The sequence below is a fragment of the Phalangium opilio genome, unplaced genomic scaffold (genome assembly GCF_054372755.1).
Source record: "Phalangium opilio isolate 3A_F unplaced genomic scaffold, DU_Popi_V2 ptg000003l_1, whole genome shotgun sequence".
Classification (NCBI taxonomy): domain Eukaryota; kingdom Metazoa; phylum Arthropoda; class Arachnida; order Opiliones; family Phalangiidae; genus Phalangium; species Phalangium opilio.
The window spans coordinates 11,749,032-11,768,408 of NW_028324145.1; the positions used below are offsets into that span (position 1 = coordinate 11,749,032).

At 37.3% G+C, this 19,377-nt stretch overlaps 1 protein-coding gene across 11 annotated transcripts in view; it reads right to left on the reverse strand.

Moving 5' to 3' along the window:
* Positions 1-19,377, reverse strand: part of Reph (Regulator of eph expression) — a 312,486-nt gene that overhangs the window by 59,282 nt on the left and 233,827 nt on the right. For all 11 annotated transcript variants that reach the window (XM_089841064.1, XM_089841128.1, XM_089841098.1 and 8 more), the window contains one exon: positions 1,615-1,684. In XM_089841064.1, coding sequence (XP_089697190.1) covers positions 1,615-1,684 — 70 coding nt within the window. The remainder of the gene's footprint in view (positions 1-1,614; positions 1,685-19,377) is intronic.

The window sequence follows — 19,377 nt, forward strand, 5'->3', positions numbered from 1 at the left end:
CCGAGATTAATTGCTTGACCTATATATTGGCCTACTGTCGAGTCTGTCTTTACACGACACTACATATCACGAAAGAAACCTTCCAGTAATTAAATTCATTCATTACAAAATCGTACCATAAGATATGTTCCATAAGTATGACACTACCTATACTTCGTAATGCTAGAGACTTACAGCTCGAGCTAGTTCTAGCAGAACGACAAACGAGAATTGCTTAACTACACTCGGCGGTTAATTTTGCAGTCCATCTTCCAATTTAATCTGCATTACTAAGCCTAACTGCGCCTCATCAGGCGTCTTCGCTTTACCCTGAATCTATGACCTACTTCCCTCACTTCATGACAAGCTCCAGTTTGTAACCAGAATTTACAAACTTATGTATGGAGCATATCTTATGAACTTATGATCGTACCTGGATAACAAAACCGTCTACAAAAGTCAAAAAAATCTACTAAAATAAAACTAATACAACTTTTGACATTTAATATACACTAGTTCAAAGTTCACGACAAAACTAGTGAAGTAATATATAAATATTTGACTCAGTTTCGAAAAAAATATAACGACGATTTCTAGCTAATTACGCAACCGGCACCCTTTTCCGTATAAATTCGTAATTCAAGCGCGTGAGTACGTGGAAGGCACGATTTTGTAGGATATACGAGGCTAAATCTATCAGAAATTCGTGTACAGTATACCAACCCATTTCAGTACAGAAATACAGGTACGACTACCTGCTGAACATGCTAATGCTAGTCCATACCGTGTAGTTCCTTGGTAAAAAACAAGCTATTAAGTTGAGGGGCGGGATTCCTACTATATATCGTGCTCGGTACCATCAAGTGTCCAAAAATACATATTCCGATATATACTAGGTCTATAACGCAGTCTGAAAATGCAATTTAAAATCGCACGGGGGCACAGTACACCGTCATATCGCGGTGCATAATGTTGTATACCCAAGGACGCATACGTGTAAAATATTCAGATAGATATCATTTAGATTTGGGGCGACAAATAAATGGATAGTATAAAATGAAATCAAGAAGTAAGTAGGTAATCTCTCCCAAAATGTTTCGCTGCCCAGAGAAACTCAATTCACGGATCATGTAATTTTGTACTGTATACTTCTCTTTGATTTACTCTTGGCGGGTTTAACGATAAGTATAGAATTGATTAAGCTAAATATACAATACACGATATAACAAAACGAAAGCAAATATGTTTTGAGGTAATGGATCAAAACCAACTTCATTTTGAGTTTAGTTTGAATTTTGCCGCAGCGCTCCCTGCATTCTACGCTAATTACGCGTAAAAATACCGGCATTCTATTTCTCTAAAAGAAACCATTTGTAAAAAAAAAAAACAAAAACACTCGGAAAACATTTCAAGAAATTATGTCCTTGATTCTTACGATGATTTCTAACGATTCAAGAACAAATACTAAAATTTCTATAACGGTACAGTCAGACATCCATTACTCGAAGTTAAAACAATCCTCTACATTTTAATTCGTATTACATTACGAATTAAATGTCAAAGGCGTTTTATTTCGAGAAATGGACTTCTTTGGTACAAGAAGAAAGAAAGAAAGAAAGAAAGAAGGAGACTTACATTTCTGTAATTCTTCAATGTTGGCACTTTCGTCGTCCGATTCGGTACCCGAGTCATGATCGTCATTAGCCTGCAACAAACAACAAGAAAAACACGGAGAATAAATAAAAAGACGAATAAAGAAAGGCCCTTGTTTGTTTCAAAATGTTTGTAAAAGACAATAAACTACACGCGGCGAAACTTGTACCGAAGAAACTGAGAGAAGAGAAAAAAAACCTAACAGAAAATAAGAGTGGTAGATGTAGAGAACCGTATCTAAAATGCCGAATGTCTTTAGAAAGTTCTGTAAAATGGGAGCTTTCTTTCCCAAGCAAGCAATGCGGTAGTAAATTTTTCAATAAATCTAAAGAATCAAAGTTACGAGCGAGATAGCTCGTGTATTAAATAAAAAAGGTCTATAAGAGATTAGGCGTTGTAATAAGAGCGATACTTCCTCTTTGCCCTCGAAGGTTATCGCTATATAACAAAGCGAGCTAATGTTATAAAATAATACAAGAATAAAAGTCTAGAGTCGCGCGATCTACATAGATTTTTGTCGGGGCCCAAGATGGCTTTTGGGTTGTGGCGTCGGTCAGAAACAAAGGATAGTCTTTCATACATTTGCGGCGGGATACCCCTCCCCCCTGCCCTTGTCCTATAAAAGAGCTCGCGTCAAAAACGAAGCGGAAAAGCCGCGCTTAGTTGGAATTCTAATTAATGGAAAAATAGAAGCCACTAGCGTTGGTCGGACGCTAGAGGCGCTCAAACCTTCCTTTGATTAAAATATAATTTATTTTTCCAAGTAAATTATCTTTTTTTTTTAACTCGAGACACTTCAATAAACCAAAAAATGGTTCGAGGAATTTTATTTTTAAACCCTTTAGAATAATCAAGTCGTTTCCGAGTCTATTACTACGGAAACTTAGGCTGGCTGTATTAACCAAATGTTGACAATTAAAAATAAAAAGTATAGGAATACATTCAACTTCAATTACGAAAACACCTCCCATTGCTAACATTTTCCTATTATAGGTGTAAACATCAGGCTATACTGACAAACGTCAGCGCGTTAAATTCACGCACACGGAAGTGTCATAAAACTATTTACACTGTTTTGGCAAACCCGATGAAATAAAATAAAATTAAAATTGATATTGTAGCGCAAAAGGCGTGGCCAGTTGCGCGTGTTATTCGGAGAGGGGGCGCCATCGTACGGATGAAAATATTGTACTTTTTTTTAGGCCTAGGGGGTTTATAACTGTGGCTTGTGGATCTTGTTAGTTTTAATATAAGAAAAGGAAAAGAGGTGTGAGAGAGAGAGAAGAGGAAAGAATGAGAGGAGAGAGAGGTAATGGTCGCCCTGGAATCGTTTTTGTCGATACTTTAGTCTCCCGCTCTGGCTGAACTCCATGGTGGAGGCGCTGGATGGCGGTGAAGACCATCAATCATAAGGAAGTCAACAGCCCGTTACACAAAAATAAAGATAGGCCTTAATAGAAAGGGCCAAGCTATGACTAACAACAATTTCAACTATCGCAAAGGCCTACGGATAAAATGACCGACATAACGGACTGCAGGCACTCGCTGGCTAAAGACTAGTTCGAGCCACACTAAATTCAAAAGTGCGATGGAATTTACTAAAAAAAAACCCTTGGTATTTTCTTTGTTTGCAAATTATATTTCACCACATGGAGGAACGAAAAGGCGTTAACTATAATTTCGAAACTTATTCGTAATTTAAACTTCAATAATTAAGTTAATTAATGACACGTTACAGACACAATTTAATAAAAACAAGAAGTTATTTTTAAGTACTTAGCTTAAAAGATTACAAAAACTCACGCGGCATTACTGCGGTATTTTGTTAAATTTAGGAGACCTTTCAGTAAATTCTAAGCTTGTTAGAAATTAGCCTTCAAGAAGGTCATATGGTAATGCGAAATAAACATTCAAATTACAAAACATCTCAGTTAGTATAAGAAACTAATTGAAACCTCAAGGACTTATCTATCCAGGGGAGATTACGAAAAGTTTCAAAAAGGTAAATAAATCATTGATTTTCTTCACTGACACCAGCTTTCGAAAACCGGTAAAGAATATTATAGCGTGAATCAGTTAAATTATTTCTTGAATATGGAAACCTTGTAACTATAAACCTAATCATTCTGGAGACCATGAAAAAATCTGTCTTTCTAACAGCGTTAAAACACGCCAAATGTCACTACCAAGGCGCCCTAATATTTTTTATTTCAAGTTTTTGTCCATTAAGCGAGATATTTGTGCCTATATTAATGATTTTTTAACGTTCTCTCGAACAATTGGGATTTGAAACCGGGCACGAGTAATGGTTGGAAATATTTTGCCAAAAAACGTATCAAACTTTGAGACTTGAGCGCAAATCAAAATAATGATTCTTGTATAGGCACGAGAGATAAAAATGTAATCTCGAGAAACATTGCAAAACTGTCCAAAACACGGTGTCATTTGGCTTTTTCATTGCAAAGTTATTTCGAGTTGGAAAAGTATACTAAACGGTGTCGAGTTAGGAAACGGTAAATGTAGTGTTTGAGTGGCTTAGGTGACACCAAAGGAAACGTTTGAGCGACTGCAGCGGATATACGTGCTATATTCCGAAATTAAAATGTAATTTAATAACGAAAATGAACAAGCAACAACTCGCGAATAATAAATTACGTTTCATCAGATCATCAGATTGAGTATATGGTTAATTCACGTACACCGTTTGGTTATTTTAATTTGCAAAGGGATTCAACAGCGGAAACTTACTTTAGCTTCCCCAATAGAATTGAATGAAACGTTACCTAGACTTTCCTAAAATTCAGAGTGAACTTTTAGAATTCTCTCGAAATGCAATTTCAATTAACGTAAAAGCTTTTCTTTTAAATATTAAAGAGACTCCTTTAGACCGCGGTTTAACGTTCCAACTGACGAAGTAAACCTTACAAAGTCTCGGTAGAATAATTGATAATCCCTATCCGTTACTTAACTTGCCGTATAAAGCTCAAAAATTTAAATATTAATTTTGAAAATACGGTTTTGAAGATGTACGTGTATATTTACTAAGAAGTCGCGGTAAAGATGATACGTTTAAGCAAGTTAAATTGCTAAAATTATTCCCATTAAAATGAATTTTCGTTAAATTCTCAGAACAAGAGCGATTATTATAGTTTAAATTATTTATAATCTTCCCCTAGGATTAAAATTTCATGACGCGACTACCACTTTGATGATGAAATTAAATATTTTCTAAATAAATCTCCTTTCATTAAAAAACAAAGTTACTTCAGACTTGAAAAGGAAAAGTTCAGAAGCAATTTAAAATTTAAAACGTGTCTCGCGAAGTTTTTTGGAAGATTACAAAATAATATTTTTTCTTTTTTTAATTCAAATCAAACGAGTTAAAAAAAGTGTTAAATTACCCCATAAATTAAAGAGCGAAATTTCTTACAAAAATTTAAGAAAGCGAGTTAAGAAAAAAGAAAAAGAAAGAAAGAATCTTCATTGAATAATCAGGATTTAGGCGTTAAAGTTCCCTTGACACTTTGAAACACACAACAGTCGAGATTGCGAGGAAAAACAAGTTTTCTCCTTAAAAAAAGGAATGTAGTGGGAAGTAGTAGAAAAAAAGTAGTAATACCCTAAATCGGTTTACAGTAAATAGAATACTAGAAACGCTCTTTTAAAAAGTACAGTTTGTTTGGGACAAGAGACAAGGGTGACGGAATTTCTTATACCGGATCAATAGAAAAGCAAAGAAAGAAAGCATGGAGAAACGAAACTCTGAGTGGAGGGATGGGATAGCTAGTTTCATCCACGTTTTAATAGGGAATACGGTTAAAGCTTAGCTAGTGTTAAGGGTTGACTTTAATGTACAGCGTGATACCTTTGGCGTTATTCATTCAATTAGGGTGAACGGGATTGAAGAAGAAGAAAAAAAATAAGATGGGGGGGGGGCGAAACTAGTAGAAATTGATTCTTATCTTGTCATTAAAGCTGCAGCCTGAAATTTGTTCACGATTCCTTTTTCCCTAGATCCTATTTCAGTCTCGGCGAAATTCGATAGTTGAATTTCAAAGACGTCAGAAAGGGTAAAAGGAAAAGTGGATTAAACCGAAGTTACCAACTCCTTCGCGCTCAGTTTTTGATTGAAATGGAATACCAACTTCCGGATTTATTAGATTTACTTCCTTTTACTTCCGGAGAGATCAGTTAGGTTTTTGGGGGAAGCAAGTTACTATAACTTCGTATTAATCTACTTCGGATGTGGGTCTATATGGAGCGGCAGTTTTAAAATATGGTTGGCACGCATGCACCGAGATTATTTTCCAGCGAAAACTCCCATCTAGCAGCCAAACACGTCCGACGAATAATAGAACGGGAGATTAGAAAAGAAAAGAAAGAGGCATAGGAAGAAAGTTCAAATAAGTGCCCTGCCACCTTTTGTTTTAAGAAAAAAATCAGTTTAAAAGAAAAATCTAGCTTGGGTGGTGGAGGAATATTTATTTTTTAATTAAATCTCGAGAAAGGTTTTGAAATTAATAGATTTTTTCAATATATAACTACTTAGAAAGCGGTAAAGTGAAGTAAACGAAGTCGACCCTGAATAAATACATTTGGGTCACGTGGTGTGTTTATTATTATTAAACTCATTGGGTTCTCCAATGCAATGATTAAGAATTCAAACCTTATTAAAATAAAACCAATAATGGTTCTTTAATTACTTAGGGTACTGTTTCGTCGTTTGGAAACATTGTAACCTTAAATGTTTCGTATAATTTAAAGACATTAATAAGTTGAGTTCCATTAAAATGTTCACATTAAGCGCGTACGATAAATTACCCGCCAGTAGTAGTGGTAGTAGTAATAACATGGAACTTTGAACCCCTAATCGTTTTAAACTGGAAACATCTCTTTCATGTATAATGCAACTCCTTTTGTATATAGCCAAGGTTGACGTAAAATAACCATTAAGCTTATTATTATTACGAAGCTACACGGCACTAGGAAAAACATACACCAGTTTCTCAAGACATATCGGCTTGTGAAAATTGATAGGTTGATGGTTGTGCCCATTGAGACGCGTTTTATTCATAGAAAATAAACGTTCGTCGTGATGTATACGATTAGGATTTTTTTATTGCAATGAATTCCGGTAATCAACGTTTATTAATATTACAATAGAGCCACCATCGACTTAGCAACTCTCGTACTGACTTAAATTTTTCTAGAAAATTCATATTATTCACCCAGACGAGGAATATTTCTGTGTTAAGACTTAAATGAAATATTTCTTCCTCAATACGCAAACAGAGTATCAGTTTGACATCATTAAATTAATATAATTATTTAAAAATAAAAATTCATTTCAAGAACTAGAACAAGATAGAATAGAAATGTTTTACGAAATTCCACTTTCCTTAAACATAAATAAATATATTCATAAACCTAACTAACTAAATTTCGGGGAAAAAGTTACCTATATTAATTTTTAATATACTTCATCTTTGTTTTTCTTACAAACGGAGTTAAGAAATTTTTATCTAAATACATTATAGCTTCGCAGCCTTCGGAGCAAGTGTAAAGTTTGGCCTATTTTTAGCAATTGTCAACTGATTCATCATTTATGCTACAGTTTGGAAAATTAAATAAACACTGAAAGCAAAATAACCCGAGGAATTTCTCGCGCAAATATTTTTGGCAACCCTTGGTAGTTTAGTTCTTTCTACTGGCCGGGTATGTTTATAGTTTAAAATTATATTTATCTTTGGAAAACAAAAACATTTGCTAAAAACCTACTTCTTTAAATAAAAAAAAACAGTAAAAAATAAACCACACTAGCTATTTCTAGAAAACATTTCAATTTTGATATATTTAACTCCGTAAATTGTCCTTGAAAGAAGGAACGACGTCAATAAGTGTTATTTAAATTATTTGTTTTAATGAAATTGAACTTATTTCTCAATGTCACGAGGTCGGTCTGCGCGGGAAAAAGGCGCGAGAGAGCGCACGCGCACGCGGGTCTACAATGGTATAGGAAGGAAAAAGGAAGTAGAATTGGCGGGAAAATAAAAGGAATGCCGCTCGTTTATACAGATTTCATAATCAGGCAAAGCTCGCGCTCGATTCCGGCGGCGCGCGCGAGATCCTAAAATAAAAGTTGCGCGCGCGCTAATCGTTTCAGTATTCGCTTAATTAGGCATTCACAATGTAAAAGAATGAAAATGGGGTGAGAGACGCGTGACTGGTGCAGCTCAAGCGCTTGCCTTGCCTGCCACGGAGGCTAAAGGCGGCCGGAGAGGAAACCCGGCTTTTGGCTTCTAGGGGTATGTATATAGAGCGTGCCTCGGGCCCTCGCCCCCACCCTAACATCTAGCTATAGCTGCGTGCATGCCTTGGCCATCTTTCTCTTTCGTCTCTCTCTCTCTAATCAAGGCCGCCGCGAGCTGGGGTGCTCTCCGGGGCAACGCGGGCCAAAAGAGAATGAGAGGGGCGCTAATTAGCTTTTAGCGCTTTTCCATACCCGCCCACCAGCCTGCTAGCCAAGCGAGAGAACCCGAAACGTACGTACGTACTTTCCCCGCTTATACATTGTTCCAATTCGTAAAACTTTGGGAACTCCCGTGGAATATACTCTTTACTACATCAAGCTTACGTACCCACCCTTAGTCTCATTGCTATAAACAGAAAAGTAAACTAAGACGAAGCTTTCAAACATAACCTATAGGGATTTTGAGTATTCCTATACTTACACAGTGTGTTATATGGTTATGGTACAATAAGGAAAATACTCTGTGATATATGTTCTAAATATTTTTGGCTGCATGCGTTTTCGTTTATAACTAAGGTTTCTGAAGAGCTGGATAAAATGTGCTGTAATTTAAAATTTAATTGTTTCAAGCTTTAGAAAAATACTATAGTTGTACCCTGGCCTAATCCTGTCCTATTTCAAGGATATCTGGGAAGTTTTTAGTTGAATGATATACAGAGAACTGAATTGATCTACATCCTAAAGCGAAATGAATGCTTGAGGGGGCAAGGGTAATCGAGGATACTATTAGGTATTATTATTTTTCGTACACATTTCTCTCGATTCTGCTGTATAAATCCATTATGATATATATATGATATACGATCGGTATAAAACGTATAGGGTTATAAGAGTTACTGTAGCGAGAGCAAGCGTAAAGGGCATACATACATACATATACGGCGGCGACCTGGGTTGGAGCTGGCACGATATCCGCTTATATAGAAAAATATGAAATGTTCTTAATGGTTTTAAAAGGGTTTTTTCTCTTTGCTGGCTATAGCTACGTATATACATTTTCGGCCAAAGAAATAGATTTTGATCTCTTTTCGGAGCTCAGTGATTTATTGCCTAGGATCAAGAGCCTCCATTGTATGCCCCTTGAGAGAGCGAGAGAGAGTTTAAAGTTCCATAGAATAGGTTCAGGTGCCTAACCAAAAGGTGATGCTTTTTTTCCTTCTCTCTTTAATACGTTGAAGTTTGAACACATTTTACTTTGAAAAAGATTAAATTTAAGTCTATAATTTGGGGCAAAACTTCTTGAAATTTATCTATACGTTGCCTAATTTTCAGTTCAGTTTAGTTTTCTCTTAAAAATGGTGTTCAAACTATTCAAACCCATAACAATGTTGAAAGCTAACTATAGGCCTACAAGTTTAACCTTGGAAATGTTTCACAAGCCAAAAATAAACACAAAACATTCCCAGTTTCATTATACAAATATTATAAATTTAATTATGTTTAATGGAACTTGGCGTGTAAATGCGAAAGGTAAATAACGTAGGTAGAGAGAGAAAAAGAAAACAGTTCCGAGGGTTTTAGTAAATCTCGGTTAAACGAATATTAACTTGACCTTTTAAATTTCCGGGAAACTCTATAGGAGGGAGAGCTACTAGGGTATAATGTTAATAGCAGTTTTTGGACTCTCACTCTCTATTAAAACTATCAACGCCCAAAAAGTTTCGAGTACCCGGCTAGTAATAGGGGAACAGTCAAGTCCGTATATTAAAAATACTGACTTAACGAATAAAAAAAGTGAAAATGAGCAATTACCGAGGCGAGCGAGATGAACGAGAAACACTTCATAACGATTTTCAAAAAGTTTCCGTTCTTATAACTCATGCAGGCTACTGTAGAAAGACCAACTATTAAAATATGAGGTCAAATATGACGAGGAAATAAAAAAAATCTCACTTCCCCTTGGAGTTTCCTCCTGTTTCGTGAATTATAAAAAAAAAATCGGAAGTAAATTTATTCGAAGTTACAAAATCCTTACTAAAACATTGTCACGAAATCCCATAAATTTTCAAAGCCCTAAAGATACAGATATCGCAATCTATTCCACAGCTTCAAGTTAATCATCTTTTTTTTTTTTTTAGTTTTCATCAAAACTTCGGAAGTTACCCTAAACCATGATCTAATACCCCCCTTACATGTTCCATATTATAATAATCAATTCGCGTTGACTCCTTTAATAAAGTTAAAACATAATTTAGGTGCCAGTGCTCAGCAAACGCGATAAATGCATTAAACACGACTCAATCAGCTATTCAAAGACTAAACTCGAACAGATCATACTTAATACGCGAAACTAAGTTGAATATATTTCAAACTGGGGACAGGAACGATACGGGCTAACCCCTTCCTAAATAGAAACCATAGATATTAAACCTTCCACTTCATTAACTATCTAAAACCGTACAAAATGATGATTCGCAAACTGCTTTCAGTGAAATTAAAGCACGGCATGAAACGGACGGACGGACGAAAAAAAGAGGGCATCGTTTGACAAGGATGACCAAAAAATAAAATAAAGAAGAGGAATGACGTAGCAAGCGAGGCGCTGGACCGTGCCCCTCATGGGTCCCCCCCCCTATTCCCGGCCTGCTTTAGGCTTAACATTGAAGCGAGGGAAGGATGGGTGGGGGGGGGAAGAGAAGCATGACTTTTCTTCAGGGCGTGCGAGTCCATAAGCGAAACGCGAGCATGGGCGCGCGGCGCGGGTGGGGTTTTACTTCCTGTCCAACACAATAGCCGCCTGGAGACTAATGCGAACCGGCTTCCGGGTCCTATCTTTTATATATATATATATTTCATCGTATCGTATCGTATATGGGGGGACACCCTAAATATACTTGTACAATACCGCTTCTATAACCCCCCTCCCCTCCCCCTACATTCAATGTCCGAAAAAAGCCAGCGAGCTAGAGACCCGCAGTCAAAGGCAATTACGTTAGATCATCTTATTTTATCGAAATAAAGCAATTGATTTCCTATCAAAAATCTAATTTCAAAAAAATCCATCGACCAATATTTACTGTAGGGGAAGATTAAAGAAAGGGATAAATAAATAAACAAATATATAGAATTTATTAATTATGAGATCCTGAACGACATCACGTGGTAAACACTTGACCTTTTTTGTAGCCAATGAGCAATGTTTTCAACAAATTTTAGAGGTATTTTCTCTTACATTGCCTGGCTTTCCAATCTCAAATTTCCCATGTAGTTTAGAGTAATTTTTGAATCTCATTTAATTTAGTAGAATAATTAAAATGTTGGTGGTTTAAAACTGCCCAGTACACCACGCATTTGCTAGTATACTACTTTAGAGAAAAGAGAAAAGTTTCGTCGCTTGAAACTGAACAGATTTCAGTTTCGATATAGCAAAGATCTCCCCCCCCCGTTCACTATTTAGGCTTAACCATTTATCATTGTCTGAACGTTACTTCGTTACGCTTTTCGTCAGTTTAGTATTTATCTTTAGGGGCCCAACCTTTTCCCGTCATTTTCGCCCCATCACTCTTTTGCAAAAGAGCCCCGTAAATGCGTGCCTAGATCTCTTTATACCGTATATATCAGAGTGCCTTGGATAAAATAAAAGGCTCCAGATTTGGGGATAAATACTCCAGTGGGTTTTTCGAATTTAAAGGTTTAATTGAGCCGTCACCTTCCCCCGATATAAATTGTCTATATGGATTGAAACTACATCAGTTATAAGTTTTTATTGCGAAGGAAAAACAGTCCCAGAATCTATATCCTATCTGGATTGATATACTCTATCATGTTCTTTTTTATTCCACGCAGCTATAGTATATATAGCGGGATAAACTGGCTTCGCCCATAACTATATATGGTCGACAACGTGATTAACAGGCATATATCGCGTCAATTTATCTTGAAAAAGGAGTTGCGGATGAGGATAAGATAACGGAAGTAGATTAATCTGAAATTGTCAAGTACAAAAAAAATTTCTTTTTACTATTGTCTAACTTATTTAGTTTCTTTTTTGCCTAATGAACTACTTTACACCAATTCACAAAAACTGAAATTGTTTTTAACTTCGAGTTAATCTACTTCAGAGTATAATATAGAAGAAGTTCTCTTTCGAAAGAATTACCGCAACGATTTCGAGAGATAAGATGATTTAATATTTTGTCCTACTTGCTTCGACTAGAAGAAGGAACTCGAAATTTTGAAAGACAAGAAACGGGGAGTTTGATAAATGGTAAACCATTATATTTCTTATTTTCTGGGCGACCTTCTTCGCGCTTATTTGATTTTCTCCAACAAAGTTGCTTCAGTCGAATAAAATACTATCTTAAGCAATACTACCCCCGAAAGCTAAAAACATCCTACATTGGCATTATATTGGCTATACTAAAGAAAGTGAAATAAATTGAGACCATATCGGAGAGCCTCGCGTCACCCTATAAAGAGATTTCTGTAAAAATTTGGGCATATACTCTCTTTTATTTCCTTTGGAGATTAAAATGACCGTTGCAGTTGCACAGTTGATGGGTGGGTGGAAGGATGGATGGATGAATGGGGATGAAGAAGATGAAGTAAATTACGTAGGAGAGGTTGCAGCGCGTGAAATAAACGGCTGATCAAATAGTCACATACGGTGAGGTGAAGCGAGGTGCAGCGCGAGGGCGACCCGAGCTAGGAAGTAAACGAACGAACGAAATAACTGACAAACGGGAAAATTTTTCGACATTTGACAGCAACCGCCCAGCAAAGAGAAGGGATGGGAAGACTGCTTCAAAAAGTCTCTCTTCTTCCAAACCCACCTAAAGGACCATTCACAACCACACAGGTTAACCTTTAAACAGAAATATTGTTTAAGAAGGCCAATTTTCACAAAGTTACTGGGTGAACACTGACAGAATGAGCTGGTCAATTTGAACTCTAGTCGTTTCCAGTTACTCAACTAACGTAACTGCTGAAAAAACCCTGGTTAGACAGATGTTATTGATTAGGAAAACAAAACTAGACCAATTGGTTCAAAAACATAATTAGTCTAGACTATACGGAAACGATTTCGTGATCGCATGGACTAAAAAGGTTATTGATCTGAAATGAAAAGGTGTGAATGAGCCTTTAGTCTACGCTGTAGGTATAGGTATAGAAACTTGCCCGAACTTGACGTTTTTGGGCGGAAAGAGAGAGAGAGAAAAGAAAACGGACACAATCGATGGATTTATCTAGTGTTTGCGCATTCCTGGTCCCGCTATGTATAATTAGAGGGTTGGGATGACGAGAGCCAAAGCCCCTGACGCCCGATGTTGAAGCCTCAAAACCGGGCAAACTTATAAAAGGTCGGAGTAGAAAGTTGGCTGGTCGTGTCAGGCTGGGGACCCCGCGCCTCCTCTCTCGTGTCGCGGCTAAATTGACACGACCTCCGAATAGGCCACCGGGATTCCAAACTAGGTGTTAAACGGGAACCCCCCTCCCCACCCCTTCTCCCTTTCGAATGATAAAGCCTAGAGCTTCTTTCATATATATACATAAATATATACCAAACGTCACTCATATTTACCTTTTACATAACAAAGGCTTAGCTATCCCCCGCGCTCGCTGAAATTATACGCTTCTAGCTTTTTGGCGTTTTCCAAAATTCACCTCCCCGACTTGAAAACCCGGCACTAACCTCCGCTCCTGGTAACCCGAGTCATCTTGCACTACGCCCGAGCTACTACGAGTATAATTGCGCCGTACCTTTGTCTTCAACGTACACCGACTTAAGTAGGGATTGGGTTTAGTTCATAATTACTTTGCAATACGAGGCGAGGTACGCGTCAAGGCCCAGGGTATATCCTTGATGGAGAAATTTTAAAGTTTGAGGGAGAGAAGAAACCATTCTACCCCTTTTGAGGTTGGGAGCGCAAACTGGGCTTGATTCAAAATTACGGAGACGTATTTTCAACTTAACATTGCACTAAAGTTTATGTCCATTTAGGATGTTACCGGAAGTTTCCTTGGTAAAGACTAAATTTGAAAACAAAACCCCTTTAACTCAAAGCTCCGTGATTGTACACGGGAACCAACTTTAACTTCACTGTACTTAGGTTGGAATGAACTATTAGATGAGAGAACGGCAGTCGTGTCCCCCCAGCTAGGAACGGCTGATAAGAGCCGTTTTCTCTTGGACTAGCTAAGCTAGCTCTAGCTCTCACTCCTACGCAGAGTTAGGGTTTTCCCCAGAAAACCTATTGATTTTTCAATTCGTTTTAAAACATTTTATACTCGGGCGCACCGGTAAAAATTCCGAAAAGGTTTTTGGGGGTTATAGTGGCTGGCGGTGGGGCAAAGGATGGGTTGCTGGAAAATGATGGACGGATATAGGGAGAGCCCTGGATAAAACCAGGCCAGCAGCGCAGCCAGAACTCTGAGCTCAGGAGAGAGAGAGAGAAAGAGGAAAGTCTCGAGATAAACTTTATTTTTACGAATTAGATTGAGATATCGAACGACAGTCTCTGATGCGAGAATAATGTAGCCGGGCTTGTGTGGCCCCTAGCTGGGCCTTTCCGCAGACTTTTAAGAAATCCACCTATTTCCCCCCTATTCATACCAAGACTTTAGACTAGTCTATCTTTACAAATCCCTTCAATTTCCCCCAAATAGAATAAAAAAAGTTTTGAGTTCATGAGTTCCTCATGACGTGGAGTAGAAAAATTACTAGCGACTCAAAGTAAGGAGTATTTCGAATTTTAGATATTATTTTCTGAATAATTACAAGATAATATTATAAATAGATCTAAATATTCCATTAGGTTTATTTTATCTTTAAACTATAGCAATGTTACGTTTATTATTCCGTGATTGTGAGCAAACTGCAAAACCACTTGGTTAAAAACATACGTCCTGATTACAGATTTCAAGTGAAATTACAGTTACACTTTTCCCACGAACCGCTTATCACCTAAAAAACTGATCTCAATAAGTAAAATAAGTCCCTAATTCTCATACATTGGAAAGGTTTTACTTTAAGCGCTGGTTTTTTTTCCATATTTGTTCCAGTTTTTCGTCTTTATGTATTTCCAACACTCTACCCCCATAATATATATATCTGGGTATCTAGAGTGGATAAGGGTTTTTCGCGTATTAGGCACTTTTTCGGGCGCATTGGGTTTTTAACTCGGGGGTATAGTATAGTATATAGCGAGTGCCTGGGAGCGCCAAGAGTCCCGCAGCCTCTTTAGGAAAGCTAGTGGATATCGCGGACGCCGGCCAAAAGCGTAAAAACCTATTTTTTTCTCTCCCAGCACACACTTTTACTCTCTCTAGATCTTGTTTCTCTCTCTCTTTCCGCATCCCTCATCCTCCTGGAAAATTCTCTTCCCCGCAGCATCCCCGCGAGCTACGGAGCAGAGAGCGGAGTAAGCTAGAGTGAGAACTGAGAACCGAGTACAGAGAGAGATAGGGATGCGGTGTAGAAGAGAACCCGTACGCATGACGTGTACAAAAACCCATCAGAGATTGGCGTGTTGTTGCAGAAAGAAGCAAGCACTCTTTCTCCAACGTTCCCCCCAGACGACCAAGTGTTCATGATCATACTTTAAGCCTTGGTACAAACAAAAGGCGTTAATTCGAAATACTCAATAAAGATGGGACGATAACTGTAAGGGTTTTTCTAATTACCACGATTCAACTTTCAACCCATGAAGGCGTGATCGGAGTAATATGACCTAATCATTCAAAAACTTATCTTTCCCATTATCCCAGATCTTACTGGTACACTTCAACTTGTTTTATATATTTTACCACTTTCTGATGACCTAAATATATCTATTTTCTTTATTTTAATCTACTGTATATACTATTTAATCTGCTGCACTTCGCTATGATCCGACATAAAAACTGCAGGTGCTATGGGTAGGCAAGCAGCTAGGCGCGGGTTTGATCTCCCTGAAGAGCTGAAAAAGCGTTCATTCCCGGTTCGCTCGGGTCTAGGGACGTAGAGAGCCGCTTGGCTAAGCGATTCCAGGAAAACTGGTTTTCTTCCAAAGAAACGCATTTATTATTTGTCAAGCGAAGAAACGGGCAGAAAATATGCCAGAAATAGAGGAAAGTAGGAAAGTAGGAGAGAGAGAGAAAGTAGCGAAGGATGATGATGCGGACGGAGGCTATAGCGATGGGAAAACAGGTAGAGAGAGAGATAAAAAAGCTCTTCACCTAGATATAAACCCCCATACCACCACACCACACCCTGTCTCTCCATCTTCCATATTTGATCAAGGTTCACTTTCTAAGCTCGTCGCCAGATAGCGAAAGTAGAGACGCGTCTTTGGTTAGGGCCCTTTTTTTCCCGCGAGGTACATTTTCTACCGAATTAACAGAAAGCGAACGACGCACTAGAGAATTCTTGGCGAGACAATGTTAGACATTCTTAACAATCCCTTGACGGTACCAGTGTCTTTTTCACGCTATAACATTGCAATTATAGCTAATGCCAAGTTGATGGTCACGTATTCCTACCAGCTTATAAATTGATTATCTATAAACAAAGTTTTCTTTAATAAATTTCGCTAGTGATTATGTACAGTTGATTTACGTCTATAGCGCTAATGGAGAAACAGAGCGTAATATTTATTTGGTAAGAAGAACAATTTCAGACAAGCTCTCTCTGTCTCCTCTCCCTGTCTTCAAAATTAAAGCAACTTGAGTCTATTGAAAACTATTCGCAAAGTTTTGTCGAAAGAAAAATGACAAAAATTTGCCGCTCGAACCGGTCGCGAGCCGAGTATTTAACAAAGATTGAGCAACTGTGAACCATTAATAACCAAAATGGAGTGATAATTATTCGAGTTGAAGAATGAGTAGAGGAAAAATGATAGGCACGTCTTCCTTCGTTCCTTCCCCTTAATTCCAGGTAAAAGACAAATGGGTCTAGCTACTATTCTTTCGCTAGTTTATTCCCCCAAAACCGAGGCTTAGCTATCATCATCGAGGGAAGATGGCCGCATGCACCAGGTCATTTACGGAAGGAAAAGGAAAAGAATCCCTCCCGTTAATAAATGGCTAAACGTTGTTACTTCCGAAGTTTCCTCTTTCTCGACTTTTCTTAAAATTCCCCGGGCCCCTCCTTTGGCCTTAGTTCGTCTCTCGACACTAAGATTAAGGAAAATTCTTCGAAAATTCGTCATTGCTGTACAAGAGTGATTCAACAGACAGAGAATCCCTATCTAGTACGAAGATCTAAAGACCAGCAACCCCGTCATCCCATCTCCAAGAAGTTAAAAGACCAACAACTTGATTAATGACACCGAGTACTAAGTCCTTTCGAATCTAGGCCTTAGTTTGTTGTCAAAGTTTCGAATTCAAGTGTAATACAACCATACTGTTAAATTACCGATAGATACACTTCAAGTATTCCATTTTCCCTTACATTCCAGACAAAGTGCGAACCTTGGAATGAATGTATCACGCGAGTACGTAATTAACCCTTCAGGATCTACCGGTATGGAACGTAATGGACTTACGCCTAATTTTTAACGTCTCAACATATCATCAGGGTTAAAAGTATATATATTTTTTTTTACTTTTCCCCATTCCATCAAACTTGGTCGCGAAAACTATATGAGAGATCATGATGCTAGTATAGATGGAAGTGTTTTTTAATGATAGGTAAAAAAGTATACATGTATTTTAACGTCGGTGTTTGGCAGCTAGGGCAAGTCAACTATTAGTTTTAGGAGTTTTGGGATATGGTTTAGGTACGTCCTTTACTTCGGGGTCGCTCGTTTTTACGACTAAAATAAAACGTCTCTATTTTCAAAATCGATAAATCAAAAAAAAAAAGCCCTCTCTCTGGGTTCTAAGCTGCATGCATGGTCTTCCAATCCAACTAGCTTTTTACCACGAAGTATACCAACGCTATAAGACCACGGAGTAAGAGTAACAGTAAGTAGTACCGTGGTTCGCCTAAAAAACGTAAGCGCAACTGAAGTCGCTAGCAACGTCAAAAATTCGACAAGCATGTATATAGTATAGCCTTTTGAAATATTCAGAGTGGCCCCTTAAAACCAATCGATCGTAACATGGGTCTACTTTTTTCTTCTTACTTCTTCTTATACCACCACCACTTTCTCTATAGTGGTCTCGAGATACTATATAGATATATATATTTTTACTAAATCTATGCCTAAATCATTTTTCTTTTTCCAAAAAGATATAAGTCAACTTGGTTATATACGACATCGAAACAAGATGAACACGGACCAATACAAGCCCCCATGTGCCTAATAAGTTTCAAAATATAATATAAGGTTCTCGTGTCCTAAATGGGTTCTTGTTAGTACTTAATTCGTTCAACGTTCATTAAATTTTCTAATAGACTAAATATCAATGACAACCGTCACCAAACAGACCAAGAAGTACAAAAATCCTTACACAACTAAGGCTTTAAAACTAGCCAATCACGTACCACGGAATGAAAAACCATAAAGAGAAGGAGAAATCAAATCAGTTTGGGGAATTCCAATTAAAAAGAACTTCCACGAAAAAGGATATGAATATTTTATTATTTTTTCCCCCCTTTATTATTTTATTTAGACGTCTGTCTTTTCGTAACAGGATTATTAAATAGCCGCCGCGGATTGTGCCAACAAACTTGACAGCCCAGTTTTGCTTTTTTTCTCGCCACCACGTCCTTTCTAATTTTCCCCGCAGCTCTTCGTTTTCGTACAATGACAATGAGAAAGTCCGTTCTTTTAATTGAATACTATAGCAGTTTCGGTACTAGTTTGAAATAATAGAGGGACTTTTCCACTTTGACAATAAGAACCCCAGTAAAGTTTTAACGATTTGTTTTGACGTTTCGAATCAAAACTTTTTTTATCAAAAGAGTGTTGGTTGTCGCGTGTGATCAAACTTTTTTTCCTCGGAAGGGAGAGACATAACAAGAAGGGAATTTTCTGTTGAATTTATTTTATTTTTCATTAAATTATCAGAAAATTTGGCCTTGATTTTCGTATTTTGAAGAATTTTTAAGAAAATAAAAAAGGGGAAAACCAGTCGGAATTTAGTCTTTCATTAAAGGTAATCGTTTAAAAGTTTGGGAATATTAACCTAAAGCAAATTAGGACTGGTGGAAGAAAAGAGTTGGATTTTTAGATCAATATTGATAGAAATTGGCGAAATTTAAATTTTAGATTTTATAAGAAAAGAAAACCATTAAAAGTCAGGTAACGTCAGGTGAATTTTTTTAGAACCACAACAGACACATTAAGCTCATTCACAAAGGTTTAGTGAACGCCGCGTTGCTACAGCTCTAAAAAATCGATTAATCGACTTAACTATTAAACAGGGAAAATCGTGTTTAAATAAAATAATAAAAGATTAACCAAAAAACATTCAGTTGGAAAATATGAAATTTTCCATTGGACTTTTTTTTTAGAAAGAAATCCAATATTTATCTTTCTATTCTAGTCCTAATACTATTACGTTCATTT